The sequence below is a fragment of the Hylobates moloch genome, unplaced genomic scaffold (assembly GCF_009828535.3).
Source record: "Hylobates moloch isolate HMO894 unplaced genomic scaffold, HMol_V3 SCAFFOLD_19, whole genome shotgun sequence".
In the NCBI taxonomy this organism is placed as follows: Eukaryota; Metazoa; Chordata; class Mammalia; order Primates; family Hylobatidae; genus Hylobates; species Hylobates moloch.
The window spans coordinates 22,454,251-22,471,961 of record NW_026652294.1 but is presented as its reverse complement, the minus strand read 5'-3'; the positions used below and the strand labels follow the sequence as shown (position 1 = coordinate 22,471,961).

At 56.3% G+C, this 17,711-nt stretch overlaps 2 protein-coding genes across 3 annotated transcripts in view; one reads left to right on the top strand and one right to left on the bottom strand.

The window, feature by feature from the left end:
* The first annotated feature begins 2,339 nt into the window (after positions 1 to 2,339).
* CHADL (chondroadherin like) lies at positions 2,340 to 13,797 on the top strand. Its single transcript, XM_032138843.2, has 6 exons — positions 2,340 to 2,423; positions 3,680 to 3,857; positions 4,417 to 6,114; positions 6,598 to 6,764; positions 8,115 to 8,313; positions 13,580 to 13,797. Exons 1-6 carry the CDS (start codon positions 2,416 to 2,418, stop codon positions 13,604 to 13,606), a joined length of 2,277 nt encoding a protein of 758 aa, XP_031994734.1. The 5' UTR covers positions 2,340 to 2,415; the 3' UTR covers positions 13,607 to 13,797.
* The window catches only part of L3MBTL2 (L3MBTL histone methyl-lysine binding protein 2), a 26,956-nt gene continuing 21,290 nt past the window's right edge, over positions 12,046 to 17,711 (bottom strand). For both annotated transcript variants that reach the window (XM_058431468.1, XM_032138841.2), the window contains 5 exons: positions 16,836 to 16,918; positions 16,252 to 16,486; positions 15,707 to 15,772; positions 13,654 to 13,770; positions 12,046 to 13,171 (listed from right to left, as the gene is read on the bottom strand). In XM_058431468.1, the coding sequence (XP_058287451.1) occupies positions 13,059 to 13,171; positions 13,654 to 13,770; positions 15,707 to 15,772; positions 16,252 to 16,486; positions 16,836 to 16,918 (614 nt within the window). In that variant the 3' untranslated portion in view covers positions 12,046 to 13,058. The remainder of the gene's footprint in view (positions 13,172 to 13,653; positions 13,771 to 15,706; positions 15,773 to 16,251; positions 16,487 to 16,835; positions 16,919 to 17,711) is intronic.

Here is a 17,711-nt window from a genome sequence, read left to right as displayed (position 1 = left end):
GTGCGGGCTCACACCTGTAATCCTAGGACTTTGGGAGGCTGAGGCGGGCGGATCACTTGAGGTCAGGAGTTTGTGACCTGCCTGGCCAATATGGTGAGACCCGTCTCTACTAAAAATACAAAAATTAGCTGGGCGTGGTGGTGGGTGCCCGTAATCCCAGCTACTCGGGAGGCTGAAGCAGAATTGCTTGAACCCGGGAGGTGGAGGTTGCAGTGAGCCGAGATCACGCCACTGCACTCCAGCCTGGGCAACAAGAGCTAGACTCCGTCTCAAGAAAAATTTAAAAAAAGATGAATCTCACTAACATAATATTGAGCGAAAAAAGCCAGACACAGCCAGGTGCAGTGGCTCATGCCTGTAATCCTAACGCTTTGGGAGGCCGAGGTGGGAGGATCACTTGTGCCCCGGAGTTCAAGACCGGCCTGGACAACATAGCAAGACCCCAACTCTACAACAAATTTTAAAACTAGCTGGAGGTGGCGGTGCACATCTGGAGGTCCCAGCTGCTTGGGAGGCTGGTATGTCGAGGCCACAGTGAGCCATGATCACACTTCACTCACACCTGGGCAACAGTAAGACCCTGTCTCAAAAAAAGGACGAAAGAGCACACTGAAGTTCCATCGATTGGAATTTGCCAAGCAAAAAAAGCACAAAGCAGATGTCTGTGTGGCATGGCACTATTTCTTTTTTTAAAATGTTACTGCAGGGCTGGGTGTGGTGACTCACGCCTGTAATCCCAGCATTTTGGGAGATCAAGGTGGGCAGATCACTTGAGGTCAGGAGTTAGGGACCAGCCTGGCCAACATGGCGAAACCACGTCTCTACTAAAAATGCAAAAATTAACCAGATGCAGTGGTACACATCTGTCATCCCAGCTACTTAGGAAGCTGAGGCAGGAGAATCACTTGAACCTGGGAGGCGGAGGTTGCAGTGAGCTGAGATCGTGCCATTGCACTCCAGCCTGGGCGATAAAGTGAGACTCTGTCTCAAAAAACAAAAAACTCCTGCAGTCTAGGAAAAGTACACGCAGATGTTCATTGTTTTACATATATAAATATATATACACATACATTTATATTTTTATATATAAAATATATACACACACATATATATTATACACACACACATATATATGTGTACATATATATTTTTTCGAGATAAAGTTTCACTCTGTCACCCAGACTAGAGTGCAGTGGCGCCATCTCCGCTCACGCATTCACGCCATTCTCCTGCCTCAGCCTCCTGAGCAGCTGGGACTACAGGCGCCCGCCACCACATCTGCCTAATTTTTTGTATTTTTAGTAGAGATAGGGGTTCACCATGTTAGCCAGGATGGTCTCGATCTCCTGACCTCGTGATCCACCTGCCTCCACCTCCCAAAGTGCTAGGATTACAGGCGTGAGCCACCGCGCCTGGCCTATTTTTTTTTTTTTTTTTTCTTGAGACAGAGTCTGTGTTGCCCAGGCTGGTCTCAAACTCCTGGGCTCAAGTGATCCTCCCACCTCAGCCTCTCAAAGTGCTGGGATTACAGGCATGAGCCACTGTGCCTGACCCCTGTTTCCAATTAAAGGAAACAAACAATAGAAGATGCAATTCCATCAGAAACAGGAATCTGAAAAATCATAAGATACATAAACATTGGCTATGGTCTGGATGTATTATTTAAAAAACAAACATGAGCTTGGGAAGATGCGTATTTGGATATTCTTTGCAATATTGTTTGTAAATTGCAAAAAATTGGAGGTAGCCAATGTCCAAGATGAATGGCTAAGTCAATGTGATACATTTACACGGTGGAATACTATACCACAGAATAAATGAGATTCGGAAGAGTCAATTTGGATAACTCCCAGTAATCTGAGGTTAAGTGAAAAAAAAAATGAGTGTCTAGAATCCTGTATGTCCAGTGTTAAACTATGTATGTAAATGCATAAGCACAAACAGATGGAAGGAAAGGGTCACCTGTTCTGAAGCACCCACTGTGTGCCAGGTGCGGGCCTGAACCCCCACTGTGACCTCAGAGCTACTTACTAATGGGATGTGTTTTTCAGAGACTAGGAAGCAGCCTCTGGGAGGGCAGCCCACATGGCAGGAGGGAGCCCAGGACTGCTGACTCCCGGGCCAGCTGCTGGTGCCCCCTCCCTGTCGGGCTGGCCCAAGGATTCAGGCCAGAGCCTCCATCCTGGGCTGGGGCAGGCAGGAGGCCCTGTAACTCCAGCCGCTGCTCACGCCCGCCGCCCGCCCCTCCTTCACCTCAGCCTGGGGAAGCCTGGCTTGCCTGGTCTGCCGACAATGCCTCCCATTCAGCCCTGTCCCAGCTGCCAGGCCTGCAGGCCGCGGAGGGGGGCTCCCGCCAGGCGGGGACAGCCTTTCCCTGCGCTGCACCTCCAGGCTGGACCAGCAGTTCCAGGCGGCATGGAGGGGTGAGTCTTTGGGCCCAATGGTGCAAGGGGTGTTCAGAGCAGCTGAGTGGCCTCAGGTAAGTCTCTGCCCCTCTCTGGGCCTCTGAGAGGCTTGTGGGCAGGGGCTCTGGGGACTTCCTGGGGTTCTCCAGGAAGGGATTCTCCCAAGGTGGGCTCTGAGACACATGTGGCAATGTGGCCGCTGCCAGGGACTGGTTCTCTGGGGCTTGTCTGAGAGCCCAGCAGCGGTCCCTGCATTATGAATGCTTGTCGCTTCAGCGATCTGTCCCCATGGGTCCCCTCCCTGGCCTGCCCTGAGGCACAGCCTTCACCACAGGCTCTGGAGAAGCCAACAACTCCAACGCAGGGGCTGGAGCCTGGGACCCAAAGGAGACTCCAAAACAGATGACAGTCCAGTGAGCAGCAAGGGGGAGGCTCCTGGGGGCCGGGGAACAGCCCAGCGATGGGGGAGAGGCCATGCCTGACATAGGCTGAGAACAGAGGGGCCAGCTGGGCAGGGGAGGTGATCCTATCATCCTAGCGCTTTGGGAGGCCAAGGTGGGGCAATCACTTGAGGCCAGGAGTTCAAGACCAGCCCAGGCAACATAGCGAGACCCTGTCTCTACCAGAAATAAATAAAAAATTAGCCAGGCGTGGTGGTGCGTGCCTGTAGTCCCAGCTACTCAAGAGGCTGAGGTGAGAGGATCACTTTAGCCCCGGAGGTGAAGGCTGCAGTGAGCCATAGTCATTCCACTGCACTCCAGACTCCAGCCTGGGCAACAGAGCAAGGCTTGTCTCTATTTAAACAAACAAACAAAAACAGGCTCAAGGACCCGGACTGGATGCCTCCCTCCCTTCCAGTGGGCACCATTATGCTCCTGCCACCTGGGAGCTGGCATCATATCAGTCTGAGGACAGGCTGCTTCTGAGCCTACCCTGGACCGGAGCCTCACCACAGCCTGAGAACATGCTCCGAACTGGAGTCATTCTCACAGTCAGCAAGTCCTCACTAAGCCATTGGGCAGAGGCAAAGGGACGCACCAGGTCACTTTTCTGAGCCTCAATTTCCTCCCATGTAAAACAGGACTAATCATAGGACCTCCACTGCGTGGGGGGTGGGGGGCAGGGAGGCGCAGGGTGACTGGCACTTTCCTGGGCCCAAAGGAGGAGGCTCTGAGGGGTTTTCGGGGCAGGAGCTGCACCATGGCTGGGACTAAGTGAGAGACAGCATGTGGCCTCAGCTCTTGTGCAGAACAGACTCTCCCTCCCCGTCCCAGGCCCCGGAGCTCCACCCATGTCTCCTTGGTGCTGCCGCTTCTTGTACTTCTGCTGCTGGGCCCAGCTAGGCAGGCCGCCGCCCAGCGCTGCCCACAGGCCTGCATCTGTGACAACTCCAGGCGACACGTTGCCTGCCGGCACCAGAACCTCACTGAGGTGCCAGACGCCATTCCTGAGGTCAGCAGGGCAGGAGCACGGGCACAGAGTGGCAGTGGGGCTAGGTGGGGACCCAGAGGGAGGAGCCTGGGCTGGGCATCAGTAGATCTGCCACCACCTGCCCGGGAGACCTTGGCAAATTACTTCTCTTTGAGCCTCAGTTTACACATCTGTAAAATGGGAATAATAAAAACCAGTAACAGGGAGATGGTCTATTTAAAATCCTTGCTGTGTGAATGGAATAAGTAGGTGACCCATAGATCGATACCGAATTCACTGCAGACCCTGTGGTGGAGAGGCGGGGCTGTGGCAGGGTGAGGTGTGGTCTCTGCTCTGCGGAGTCATCAGCTAGTGGAGGAGAGCGAGCGAGGAGGCAGGGACAGCACAGTGTGAAAAGTGCCACAGTGGGTGATGCCCAGGGCACTAGAGAGGAAGGCTTCCTGGAGGAGGTGTCAGGGGTCGGATGAAGAGAAATACGGGAAAGGTAACAGGAGAGAAGAGTGTTTCGGGGAAGGAGCAGCACTTGCAAAAGGCGGGGTCCCTACCTAGCTCAGCCCCACTTTCCCCTCGCCGTCCCCAGCTGACCCAGCGGCTGGACCTGCAGGGCAATTTGCTGAAGGTGATCCCCGCAGCCGCCTTCCAGGGCGTGCCTCACCTCACACACCTGGACCTGCGCCACTGCCAGGTGGAGCTGGTGGCCGAGGGCGCCTTCCGTGGCCTGGGCCGCCTGCTCCTGCTCAACCTGGCCTCCAACCACCTGCGTGAGCTGCCCCAGGAGGCGCTGGACGGGCTGGGCTCGCTGCGGCGGCTGGAGCTGGAGGGGAACGCACTGGAGGAGCTGCGGCCGGGGACGTTCGGGGCACTCGGTGCGCTGGCCACGCTAAACCTGGCCCACAACGCCCTGGTTTACCTGCCCGCCATGGCCTTCCAGGGGCTACTGCGCGTCCGCTGGCTGCGGCTGTCGCACAACGCGCTCAGCGTGCTGGCTCCCGAGGCCCTGGTTGGCCTGCCCGCCCTGAGACGGCTCAGCCTGCATCACAACGAGCTCCAGGCTCTGCCCGGGCCCGCCTTGTCCCAGGCCCGTGGCCTGGCCCGTCTGGAGCTGGGCCACAACCCGCTCACCTACGCGGGCGAGGAAGACGGTCTGGCGCTGCCTGGCCTGCGGGAGCTGCTGCTGGACGGTGGGGCCCTGCAGGCCCTGGGTCCCAGGGCCTTCGCGCACTGTCCGCGCCTGCACACCCTCGACCTCCGCGGGAACCAGCTAGACACCCTGCCCCCGCTGCAGGGCCCAGGCCAGCTGCGCCGGCTGCGGCTGCAGGGGAATCCGCTGTGGTGCGGCTGCCAGGCGCGGCCCCTACTCGAGTGGCTGGCGCGTGCGCGCGTGCGCTCGGACGGCGCGTGCCAGGGGCCGCGGCGCCTGCGGGGCGAGGCTCTGGACGCCCTCCGGCCCTGGGACCTGCGCTGCCCTGAGGACGCGGTGCAGGAAGAGGAAGAGCAGGAGGAGCGGGCTGTGGCCGGGCCCCGCGCCCCTCCGCGCGGCCCCGTGGAGGAGCGGGCAGTTGCGCCTTGCCCTCGCGCCTGCGTGTGCGTCCCCGAGTCCCGGCACAGCAGCTGCGAGGGCTGCGGCCTGCAGGCGGTGCCCCGCGGCTTCCCCAACGACACCCAGCTCCTGGACCTGAGGCGGAACCACTTCCCCTCGGTGCCCCGAGCGGCCTTCCCCGGCCTGGGCCACCTGGTGTCGCTGCACCTGCAGCACTGCGGCATCGCGGAGCTGGAGGCGGGCGCCCTGGCCGGGCTGGGCCGCCTGATCTACCTGTACCTCTCCGACAACCAGCTAGCAGACCTCAGCGCTGCTGCCCTTGAAGGGGCCCCTCGCCTCGGCTACCTGTACCTAGAGCGCAACCGTTTCCTGCAGGTGCCAGGGGCTGCCCTGCGCGCCCTGCCCAGCCTCTTCTCCCTGCACCTGCAGGACAACGCTGTGGACCGCCTGGCACCTGGGGACCTGGGGGGAACACTGGCCTTGCGCTGGGTCTACCTGAGTGGAAACCGCATCACCGAAGTGTCCCTTGGGGCGCTGGGCCCAGCTCGGGAGCTGGAGAAGCTGCACCTTGACAGGAATCAGCTGCGAGAGGTGCCCACTGGGGCCTTGGAGGGGCTGCCTGCCCTCCTGGAGCTGCAGCTCTCGGGCAACCCACTCAGGGCCTTGCGTGACGGAGCCTTCCAGCCCGTGGGCAGGTCGCTGCAGCACCTCTTCCTGAACAGCAGTGGCCTGGAGCAGGTGGGCACTGGGCATGTGGCGGGGTTGGTGCAGGAGGCAGCACAAGGCCACAGGCAGCGTGCATTCGCTCAACAAGCATTTGCCAGCCCCTTGGTGACAGGTCTCAGGCTGGGCACGGGGACCCTGAGATAAACCAGGACTGCCCCTGCCGGTGTGAGTGACAGTCCAGGCAGAACCCGGGCCACACACGGTGCCTGCACAGGAGGGCGTTGCTGGAGCATAGAGGAGGGAGGAATTTGGGACCATGGGGTCATCTACTGTTTGTACACATTGAGAGCCCCCAAGAGGTTTTGCCATTATTGGGTGGTGGGGTGGACCATGAACTAGGCATCTGGGTGACTGACCCAGCACTGCACTTCCTGGCTGGACCATCTTGGGTTCTCCAGCTTCTCTTCTGCTGAGGGAAGATGGGGCTCCCTTCCAGACTTGGGGGTGGGACAGGTCTGCCAGGAGCTCACACTGGGGCCTGGCAACTCCTTGCAGATTTCTCCTGGGGCCTTTTCAGGCCTGGGGCCTGGGCTCCAGAGCCTGCACCTGCAGAAGAACCAGCTTCGGGCCCTGCCTGCCCTGCCCAGTCTCAGCCAGCTGGAGCTCATCGACCTCAGTAGTAATCCCTTCCACTGTGACTGCCAGCTGCTTCCGCTGCACAGGTGGGCACCCCCACCTAGACCTCCAGCCAAAGACCACCCAGCCACTCTCAGTCAAGCCCCTGTCATCTCCCCGGGCACACGATGTCCATGCCCATCCGAGCAGCTTGTGGGGAGGGGCGGGTCCTGCGAGAGCCAGGCATGTATAACCCTTTTCCAGGGTCAGTTACCCTTCCTGCGGATGTTGAGGGGGACTTCTCTGAGCCTTGATTTCATCATCCATAAAGTGGGCATGGTATCTGCTCTGCCTAGCAGGCTGGGACCTAATACGTAGGTGAGGCCACTTTACATAATTACATAAGAAAGTCACAAGAGGTGGGGGATGGTGGCTCGCACCTGTAATCCCAGCACTTTGGGAGGCCAACGCAGTCTGATCACCTGAGGTCAGGAGTTTGAGATTAGCCTGGCCAACATGGTGAAACTCTGTCTCTACTAAAAATACAAAAATTAGCTGGGCATTGTAGTGGGTGCCTGTAATCCCAGCTACTTGGGTGGCTGAGGCAGGAGAATCGCTTGAACCTGGGAGGTAGAGGTTGCTGTGAGCCGAGATCGTGCCACTTCACTCCAGCCTGGGCGACAGAGTGAGACTCCATTTCAAAAAAAAAGAAAAAGTCACAAGCCTGGAGTCTTGCAGACCTGGGCTCCAGTCCTGGCTTTGCCATTTTACTAACTAACTCTGCAAGCCACATAACCTTTCCTGCCCACCTGTAAAAAGGGGGGATGTAGTATCTAACCTCATGATGGTTGTTGTAAGAATGAAATTAGCATACATAAGTTGATTTTTTTTTTTTTTTGAGACGGAGTCTCGCTCTTTCACCCAGGCTGGACTGCAGTGGCATGATCTTGGCTCACTGCAAGTTCCGCCTCCCGGGTTCACGCCATTCTCCTGCCTCAGCCCCCCGAGTAGCTGGGACTACAGGCGCCTGCCACCGAGCCCAGCTAATTTTTTGTATTTTTAGTAGAGACGGGGTTTCACCGTGTTAGCCAGGATGGTCTCGATCTCCTGACCTCGTGATCCACCCGCCTCGGCCTCCCAAAGTGCTGAGATTACAGGCATAAATTGATTTGAACAGTGTCTGCTACGTTGTAAGCCCTCTAACTGTTTATTATTACTGTTATTATCCCCTTTTTACAAAGAAGGGATCAGAGGCTTGAAGTGGCTTGTAGGTCACATAATTGGTGAGCCACCAAGATTCTGCTGTCACCTATAGGCTCCACCACTCCCAAATGCACACTGCCTGTGGCCTTGTGCTGCCTTCTGCACCAACCCTGCCCCACACCCATTGCCCACCTGCTCCAGGCCACTGGAGCAGAATCAGCACAGCCAGCTCCCCGGCTCTCTCTTTTCTTCAGGTGGCTTACTGGGCTGAACCTGCGGGTGGGGGCCACCTGCGCCACCCCTCCCAGTGCCCATGGCCAGAGGGTGAAGGCTGCAGCTGCTGTCTTTGAAGCCTGCCCGGGCTGGGCTGCCGGAAAGGCCAAGCGGACACCAGCCTCCAGGCCCAGTGCCAGGAGAACCCCCATCAAAGGAAGACAGCGTGGAGCAGATAAGGTTGGCCATGGGGCAGGAGGGGTGAGGCCTTGGTGGGTGGTGGGCCAGGTTCCAAAGTCCCCAGGAAGCAGGAGCCTGACTTGGCTTGGTTCCAGAGCTGGGCAATGACCCGGTTGGGTCAGTTCAATAATGTCCATCCGAGGCCGGGCGTGGTGGCTCACGCCTGTAATCCCAGCACTTTGGGAGGCCGAGGCATGCAGATCACGAGGTCAGGAGATCGAGACCATCCTGGCCAACACGGTGAAACCCCGTCTCTACTAAAAATACAAAAAAATTAGCCGGGCATGGTGGCAGGCGCTTGTAGTCCCAGCTACTTGGGAGGCTGAGGCAGGAGAATGGCGTGAGCCCAGGAGGCGGAGCTTGCAGTGAGCGGAGATCTCGCTACTGCACTCCAGCCTGGGCGACAGAGCAAGACGCAAAAAAACTCTGTCTCAAAAAAAAAAAAAAATTAGCTGGGTGTGGTGGCGTGCACCTGTAGTTCCAGCTACTTGGGAGGCTGAGGCAGGAGAATCGCTTGAACCCAGGAGGCAGAGGTTGCAGTGAGCAGAGATCGCACCACTGCACTCCAGCCTGGCCATAGAGTGAGACTCCGTAGTAATAATAATAATAATAATAATAATAATAATAATAATAATGTCCATCCTCCCGTTCTCCCCTCCTCCCTGCCCCCACCTCTGGGCTAGACCCAGGGTGAGTTTGCAAGGAATGACCATTTGCTCCTGCTGTGACACAGTGGCCTTTCCTATAAGCCACAGTGTGCTGGTCCAGATGTGTCCCTAAAATCAGTCCTGCTGTTTCTATATTTGCTGGATCACTGTTGACTTAACCATGTCCCAGCCTGACTTAAGGGGTCTCCCTCATCCCAGGATCCCAGGGATGGGGAGAGTGGAAGTGCAGGTGCATCATTGGCTCTGCCTCCCACCACCTGTCAGCCATAGGTTGGACCCCACTTGATAGTACATTCACCATCCTGACATATCTAGTCCCAGCTTGACCCCTCAGTTGTAGCAAACTCACAGCATATCAGAGAAGGGTGCACAAGATACAGGCACCACCGTATGTAGGAACCACTGCCTGTAAGGCCATGGAGGTGTCCAAAGGGGAGAGGCAGTCCTTCGAGGGAAAGTGAGAATAGAGTGGGGCCTGGGAAGGTGGGGAGAGGGCTCTATCTCCCCTGGACCTGCATTTTGAACATCTGGGATTCCTGGGGCCATTAGTTGGTGTTTGTATTCGTCCCCTAGGACTGCCACAACAAAATGCTAGGAGCTGGGTGGCTTAGAACAGCAGAGCTTCTGTAGGCTAGGGGTCAGCCATTGAGGTGTTGGCAGGGGTGTGCTCTCTGGAACCGGTAGTGGAAGGGTCCCCCTTGCCTCTTCCAGCTTCTGGTGGTCCCATATGCTCCCTGATCTGTGGCAGCATAATCTCCATCTCTGTCCCCACCTTCACATGATGTTGTGTGTCATCATCTTCCCTCTATAATCTGTCTCTGCCCAAATTCCCCCCCCCCCCTTTTTTTTTCTGAGACGGAGTTTTGCTCTTATTGCCCAGGCTAGAGTGCAATGGCACAGTCTCGGCTCACTGCAACCTCTGCCTCCTGGGTTCAACTGATTCTCCTGCCTCAGCCTCCCAAGTAGCTGAGATTACAGGTGCGTGCCACCACGCCTGGCTAACTTTTGTATTTTTAGTAGAGAAGGGGTTTTACCATGTTGGTCAGGCTGGTCTCGAACTCCTGACCTCAGGTGATCCACCTGCCCCAGCCTCCCAAAGTGCTGGGATTACAGGTGTGAGCCATTGCACCCAGCCAAATTTCCCCTTTTTATAAAGACAACAGCCTATTAGATTAGGGCCCAACCTAATGATGTCATTTTACTTCATTACTTCTGTAAGGAATCTATTTCCAAGTAAGGTCATACTCTGAGGTACTGGGGTTAGGGCTCCAGTCTTTTGGGATGGGCACAAGTCAGTCTATAAAGTGTTGCTAATTTCTGGCTGGGAGCCAGGAAGGAACTCCTGAAAAGACCCCACGGTGAAGGTAAGCAAGTTCTGCCTTAGAAGCCAGACCCGAAACTATCGTTGATGACAGCAATACTAATCTCAGTTGGCAGTCACGTGTGCGACTGGGGAACGGCAGCAGTGCTTTCTCCCTGCGTCGGCCCCGGGAGGCTCATGTAGAAGCAGAGCTGGGTTCAGGAGTGGAAGCTCCGATGAGTCCACTTCCAGGTCAGGGCTTTAGTTAAAAGGGGAAGACACTCCCGGTCCCCACCCCCACACACAGTACGGTGGCTGTTTGTGAGAATCGGGACCTCTCAGGCCATTTGACCTAGCCATCCCTTCTGACATGCAGATACTCCTCTCAGTATTGTGGGTTATTTTGATGAAAGTAGCAGTTTCCTCCCAGGAATACAAAGGAATTCAAGGAAGAGGGCTCTTATCTTGAGGCTCAGGCACTGGCATTGTTCCGGGCTGGAGATGCTCGCCTGCCGAAGGCACGAGGACGGACATCTGCCAGTCTCCCTTGATGCCCGTGTCTAGTTTGGTGTCTGGCACCCAGAAGATGCTCGGGCAGGCTGCATGACTGACTCACTACTAGGTCATCTGGCAGACAAACCTGGGTTCAACCCCACTGCCGTCCTTAACAGGTGTAAATTTTTTTTTTTTTTTTTTTTTGAGACGGAGTCTCGCTCTGTCACCCAGGCTGGAGTGCAGTGGCGCAATCTCGGCTCACTGCAAGCTCCACCTCCCGGGTTCATGCCATTCTCCTGCCTCAGCCTCCCGAGTAGCTGGGACTACAGGCGCCCTCCACCACGCCCGGCTAATTTTTTGCATTTTTAGTAGAGACTGGGTTTCATCATGTTAGCCAGGATGGTCTCCATCTCCTGACCTTGTGATCCGCCCACCTCAGCCTCCCAAAGTGCTGGGATTACAGGCATGAGCCACCGCGCCCAACAACAGGTGTAAATTTAAGCAGCCAAATGACTAAACTGTACTGAGGCTGCCTTTTTCCCCATCAGTACCACACAGGGTTACTGTGAAGGTGAAGTGAGCCATTTAGATACCTATTTAACCGGGCACCTGGGTAGGGGCTCTTGGTACAATGGAATTCCCTTGCATCCCTTTCCCTGCAGCAGAGGGGCTAGACTGGGTGACCATAAAGGATGAGGGAGGCAGGGCAGGTTCCTGAAGGGTCTGGATTTGGTCTCACCTGTACCAGGAGCCCCTGTGGGTCCTCAGGCAGAAGCAGGGATGAGGGGTTTGCAAATGCCTCCCTGCCAGCAGCCCCACTGCTGAGACTCCAAGAACTTGAGTTCCCTCCAAGGGCAAACTGAGGCACAAGGTTACTGCATGGATTGAGCAAAAATTCCCAAGAGATCAATACTTCCATCTCCAACAAATCAAGTTGACCTCTAGGCACCAGCAACACATGGTCATGTGCACGTTCCCATTTCACACACACACAAGGCCACCTTTATGCCAGCCTATGCCAGGCACTACGGACAGGCAGACACAGGCTCCATCTCTGGGGAACTCACAGTCTTTGGGGAGAATGGCACAACCGTAAATAATGACAGCATGTGGCTAAGACAGGGAACTCGAGCTGATGACAGGCGACATTCTTTACGGCCTTGCACACTCATGTCTTGACTCACGTGGCCTTCATAATCGATACCATGAGGTGGCGGGTGGCGGGGTTAGAACACACTCTGCAAGGAATAGAGATCTAACAAACAGGACTCAAGCAAGTAAGGGATTTAATTTCTCATACACAAAGTCTGGGGAGCCCAGTGAGGTTGCAATGGCAGCTAGATGTGTCCTCCAGCTCTGTCATCCTTGTCCTGAGGGTTCTGTGTTCACGGCCCCTCCAGGCATGGTTTCTTCATTCAGGTAGGAACAAAAGGCCAAAAGAGCATACAAGCCCAGCTCTCCAGAGGCTCCAGTCGGAACTGGACCCTTTAACTACGAAGGAATCTTGGCTGAATTATTTTTAGCGGGGCTTCAGGAGCAGGTAGCAGAGCCAGAGTGCACACTCAGGCCATCCTCCTCCCAACCTCCTCCCCAGGGGCACTTCCTTTAGGCACTGGGAGTCAGTCCTCACAAACACAGAAAGCAGCTCAAGGCCACCACACAGGTCGCCAAAATCCACATCCTGGTCACTGCTTCTCAGCTGCCGAGACAAGCTGGGTCCCCAACATCCCTGGGGAGCTAGGAGCAGAGGACCAACACATGAGGCTGAGAGGCATTCTGCTTGGCGAATTTTTGAGGCAGAGGCTGCCCCCACCACACAACTCACTGTCAGGGGACCTTATCCTGCTCAGAGAGCGGCTCTAGAACTTAATTTACATGACTCGTTCGGGCAGAGTTCACTGTCTTGTCTTCCACAGTGTGACAGGGGTGGCCCCATCCCTGGCAACTGAGGGCCGTGGCGGGTCGGGGGGAGGCCATCTTAAGGAAGAGCAGGCAGCTAGCGTTCCAGCTGTGGGAACTCTGGCTGGAGAAGGTGGTTCACAGATGAGTTCGGGGGCCTCAGGCAGCCCGTCACATAGGCCTTTCCACAGGGGAGGGCAGAGGCAACAGACGGGTCCCAGGAGACCCCAGCAGGTCCTCCACCGTCCAGCCTTCACAGCACCGGGCAGAATTCACACACAGACGATCAGTCTCCAAGCCAAAGTCAGGTGGAGGCATGGTGGTGGTGGTAGAGAAACCCCAGGCTGGCTTCCAGCTAGAAGCCAGGCTGGAGGCAGGAAGGCTCAGTTGTCCGTTTCCTGCTTGATGTTCTCAAGGGGGACAGGCAGCTCTGGACCTGAAGCCTTGTCGGGCGAGGCCGCGTCTAGATGCTCTTCCTTCACACGCACAGCAATGACTGAAGAGGGAGGGGAGGCGGGTGGGTGCGCGAGTCAATAACTCTGGGAGGGGTAGGGGCGGAGGAGCTGGGAAAGGGACCTGGCTCCCTATAGATGGGGGCCTAGGATGCACCTTCACCCTCCAGTTTCCCTTCTGGGAGGGCAGTGGCAGCAGCAAAGGGCCAAGGCCCCAAGCCAGGCAGGCTATGCCAGCGACACTGCCATGTACCAATCTGTCACCACTCTGCCAAGCACTAGAGGTAGGGGTAGAGATAGAGGAGGAGGAGGGGCTGGGGCCGGGCTAGAGGGGGACTCGGCTCCATTCACAGTTGGGGGCGTGTCTGGGAAACACTCTGGGTCCAGTGGTACAGGACTGCTTGGTGCCCAGAAAATGCCGAAGAAACCTGACTCTACTCTTCTGTGCCCAGGTGGGGAAGGAGAGGGGTCGTCTCTGAGCATGGAGCAGGCTGGTCCTGCCTTGACCCAGCCCGGTGGCTCTTACTCTCGCCAGGAACGGGCTCCGACGAGATCTTCCTGGCACCCTGAGGGTCGTCCTCCAGCAGGGGCTTCTTGGACCCCTGTCTGAGGGGTCGCGTCTTGGTGGGCGGGATTCTTTTCCCTTTGAATAAAAATGGATTCAAACTCAGCATTAGGGTTGTATTTAGGTAAGGCTTTATGGGATAGGTCTCACCCAGTGGTCAGGCAGCGTGGCAGAGGGAAAAGTGCCAGTTTGGGGACAGAAAGACTGGACTCCAACTCTGACAACACATCTTATTGGCTGTGTGCCCTGAGCTCAGATTCTCTCCAATGGGAAGTAATACCACCACCTCCCTCAAACCAAGCCCCAGGCAGTCGTGGTTCTAACTGCTTTTTAAAATCTTTTTTTAAATAAAAAGATTTTTGGAAGAGGGTCTCACTCTGTCACCCAGGTTGGAGTACACTGGGGTGATCACAGTTCACTGCAGCCTTGACTTCCCAGGCTCAGGTAATCCTCCTACCTTAGCCTCCTGAGTAGCTAGGACTACAGGCCTGTGCCACCATACCCAGCTAATTAAAACAATTTTTTAAATTAGGGGTCTCGCTATTGTTGCCCAGGCTGGTCTCAAACTCCTGGGCTCAAGAGATCCTCCCACCTCAGCCTCTCAAAGTGCTGGGATTACAGGTGTGAACCATCGCACTCGGCCCCCGTTTTTGATTGTTGATTTCCTCCCACAACATGCACCATTCCCGGCCCTACTGTTTGAATGGTGCAGAGCCTCTGCCTGCTGGATAAATGCCACACCTCCAACGCAATTTTTTTTTTTTTTTTTGAGATGGAGTCTTGCTCTGTCGCCCAGGCTGGAGTGCAATGGTGCAATCTCAGCTCACTGCAACCTTCACTTCCCTGGTTCAAGTGATTCTCCTGCCTCAGCCTCCGAAGTAGCTGGGATTACAGGCGTGTGCTACTGTGCCAGGCTAATTTTTGTATTTTTAGTAGAGACATGGTTTCACCATGTTGTCAGGCTGGTCCCAAACTCCTGACCTCGGGATCCGCCCACCTCGGCCTCCCAAAGTGATGGGATTACAATTTTTTTTTTTTGGTGCGATGGAGTTTCCCTCTTCCGTCCAGGCTGGAGTGAAATGGCACGATCTGGGCTCACTGCCACCTCCGCCCCCTGAGTTCAAGTGATTCTCCTGCCTCAGCCTCCCAAGTAGCTGGGATTACAGGCGCCTGGCACCACACCTGGCTAATTTTTGTATTTTTAGTAGAGACGGGGTTTCACCACATTGGTCAGGCTGGTCTTGGAACTTCTGACCTCATGATCCGCCCGCCTCAGCCTCCCAAAGTGCTAGGATTACAGGCGTGAGCCACCACGCCCAGCCCCTCACTCAAAATCCTGCCCGAGGGACCTTGTTCCTGTTTCAGAACATCCTCTTCCCCGCATGGTACCACACTGTGGTGCCCACCTCACTGTCATAGGCCTGCGGCTCTGAAGGATGGCTTTGCCCCCTCCTGCTCTGCCCCTCAAGTGGAACCCAAGCTGGGCTCAGAATCTGCAGTGAGGCCCCACCAAGGGAAACGACACCCACAGCCCGAGAGCCAGGTGGAGTCCTGCCACTCAGCTGCCTGCCTTTGCTCCCACCCTCTCCCACCCTCAAAGAGGTCTTGAGGTCAAGAATGACAGCCTTGGAGAGACAGCTTCTATTTCTTCCTGTGGCTTTTCCTTGAGAACTAGCAGCTGCGGCTTGCCCAGGCCAGGCTGTTTTTTTCTGAACATGGGGCATCAGGGATGGGATCCCCCAACCTCAATCTCTTACCTCTTTTCCTCAGCACCCTGACCATGGCCAGAGACTGAACACTCCCTATTTATGGTCTGGGTCCCCAGAGACAGGGTGAAAGGCCCGTAGGCCAGAGGGCAAGGGAAAAGAGACAGGACAGGAACATGAAGAGAGCTATGTCAGTAGGACAGCACCTGGGAACTAGTGCCTGGGGGCTGACTCCCGCCTGCTCCCAGGGACGCAGGCCCACTGCTCCCGGGCCCACACCAGCCTGGCTGCACTGGTGCAGCACTTACTTTTCTTCCCAAACTGTTTCTTTTTCTTCTTTGTGGCCTCTTTGGCCTTCAGCGGTGTGGCCGGTTCTGTTGTTGAAAGACAAGGGTGAAAGAGATGAGAACAGGGTCCCTGGGAGGATACAGGGCACAGGCGCATCCCGAGACCCCGTCCACCCTCCCACACGGGACACCGCAAAGACAGGAAGCCAAAGCTGGGCAATGAGGAGAGGGCAGGGCTGGAGGAGGGGCTGGAGAACAGCTGTCCCTTCTTCCCACCATTGTCACCAGGGCTGCTCAGAGGGACCTGGGTAGTTTACCTGGGTGCACAAGGGCACGAACATATGACAGAGTGGGCAAGATGAAGGAAGGAGCTCTGCAGGCCAGAGGGAAAGGGAGACAGAGAAGTCAGGGGCAGGGGCTGGGTGACGGGGCTCACTCTACTTAGAGTGATCCATGAGACATCTCCATCTCAGGCCAAAGAAGGGAGATGGGCACAGGGGCGGAGGAAGAAGGAAAAAAGAAGAGGAAAGAAAGTCAGAGCCTCTTAGGGCCACGAGAGTCCACACCTGCGGCCACAGGAGGCTGCAGCTGGTAGCCGGTGAGCTCACACCAGCCGACGGGGTAGATGTCCGGGGACTCGCAGTCCACCCACTGGTCGTACTCGCTGTCCCAGCCGTCAAAGTGGATGCTGAGGAGCCGATGCACCACTCGTTTCACCGTGGCCACACAGATGAGCCGGGGCTCCATCAGGTCCACGGCCTCCAGCTTCATGCCCACCTTGAAGCCATGGTTTGGGCAATCCTGGGGCAGAAAAAGGAGGCAGTGGCCAAGCCAGTCAGCTCCCTACCCCAGCAGGCTTGCCCAGGCCTGGAGGCACTTGAAGAACTGGCAGGGAGGGGGCTGGGACTGGAATGCCTGCTGGGGCAGGTTCCTCTAGACGGTAATCCCACTGCACCTCTTTCCCAACACCGCCCCTCCATGGAAGAGGGACTGGAGTGCCCAGGCCATAGCTGGGGACTTCCCCCTGAAAGTGGCTGATGTCAGCAGTAGAGACTCGAGAGAAAGGGTAGGAACTGCCACCACTGAGAGCAGCAGGCAGGGCCTGTCCTGAGGCCACCGCAGGCCCCTTGCTCCACTTCAGTCTCCTCACCATGTTAAAGAGTCTTGATGGAGCGGCTTTCGACTTGGTCTTCTCCAGGTAGTTCTCCCAGTTGAAAGTCTGTGCCTCATAACCTGGAGGAGCAGAAAGCTCAGATGCAGAGGGAGAGGGAGAGGGGGAATCGGAGCAGGAAGCTCAGATGCAGAGGGGAGGGGAAGCGGAGCAGGAAGCTCAGATGCAGAGGGAGAGGGGGAAGCAGGAAGTGGGCAGGGGGAAAGGACACATGGCTGAAGGAGCTCTGCAGCTTTGTCAGGACCCAGCATGGAGTCTCCCCAGCAGCCTTCTTCTCATCCCCTCAGGGTGGTACCTGCTGTAGCACCACAGTCCTGTTGTATAGGTTGTTCACTGACCAATGGGATAAGTGGGAGCTCTGTTCATCAATCATAGACTGGCCATGGGGCAGGGTCAGCCCAGCAGTTAAGGGCTGGTGGCGGGCTCTGTCACCTTTCCCATACACCCTGAAATGCTACACTTCTGGGGCCTGACTTGACCAGGAATCTGGGCTTGTGGCCACACCCTGCCCCTTCTGTTTTGTTTTGAAGACAGAGTCTTGCTCTGTCGCCCAGGCTGAAGTGCAATGGCATGATCTCGGCTCACTGTAACCTCCACCTCCTGGGTTCAAGCAATTCTCCTGCCTCAGCCTCCTGAGTGGCTGGGATTATAGGCGCCTGCCACTATACCTGGCTAATTTTTGTATTTTTAGTAGAGACGAGGTTTTGTCATGTTGGCCAGGCTGGTCTCAAACTCCTGAACTCAGGTCATCCACCTGCCTCGGCCTCCCAAAGTGCTAGGATTACACGCGGGAGCCACCGTGCCTGGACACCCTGCCCCTTCTGATGGCAAGGCCAGCATGTGGTGGCCTCTCTA

Excerpts from the sequence above, each read along its gene's own strand:
- CHADL (XM_032138843.2), top strand. Across the intron at positions 3,858-4,416 it reads TGCCAGACGCCATTCCTGAG|CTGACCCAGCGGCTGGACCT; the intron begins GTCAGCAGGGCA and ends CGCCGTCCCCAG. Across the intron at positions 8,314-13,579 it reads GACAGCGTGGAGCAGATAAG|GTGGGGAAGGAGAGGGGTCG; the intron begins GTTGGCCATGGG and ends TTCTGTGCCCAG.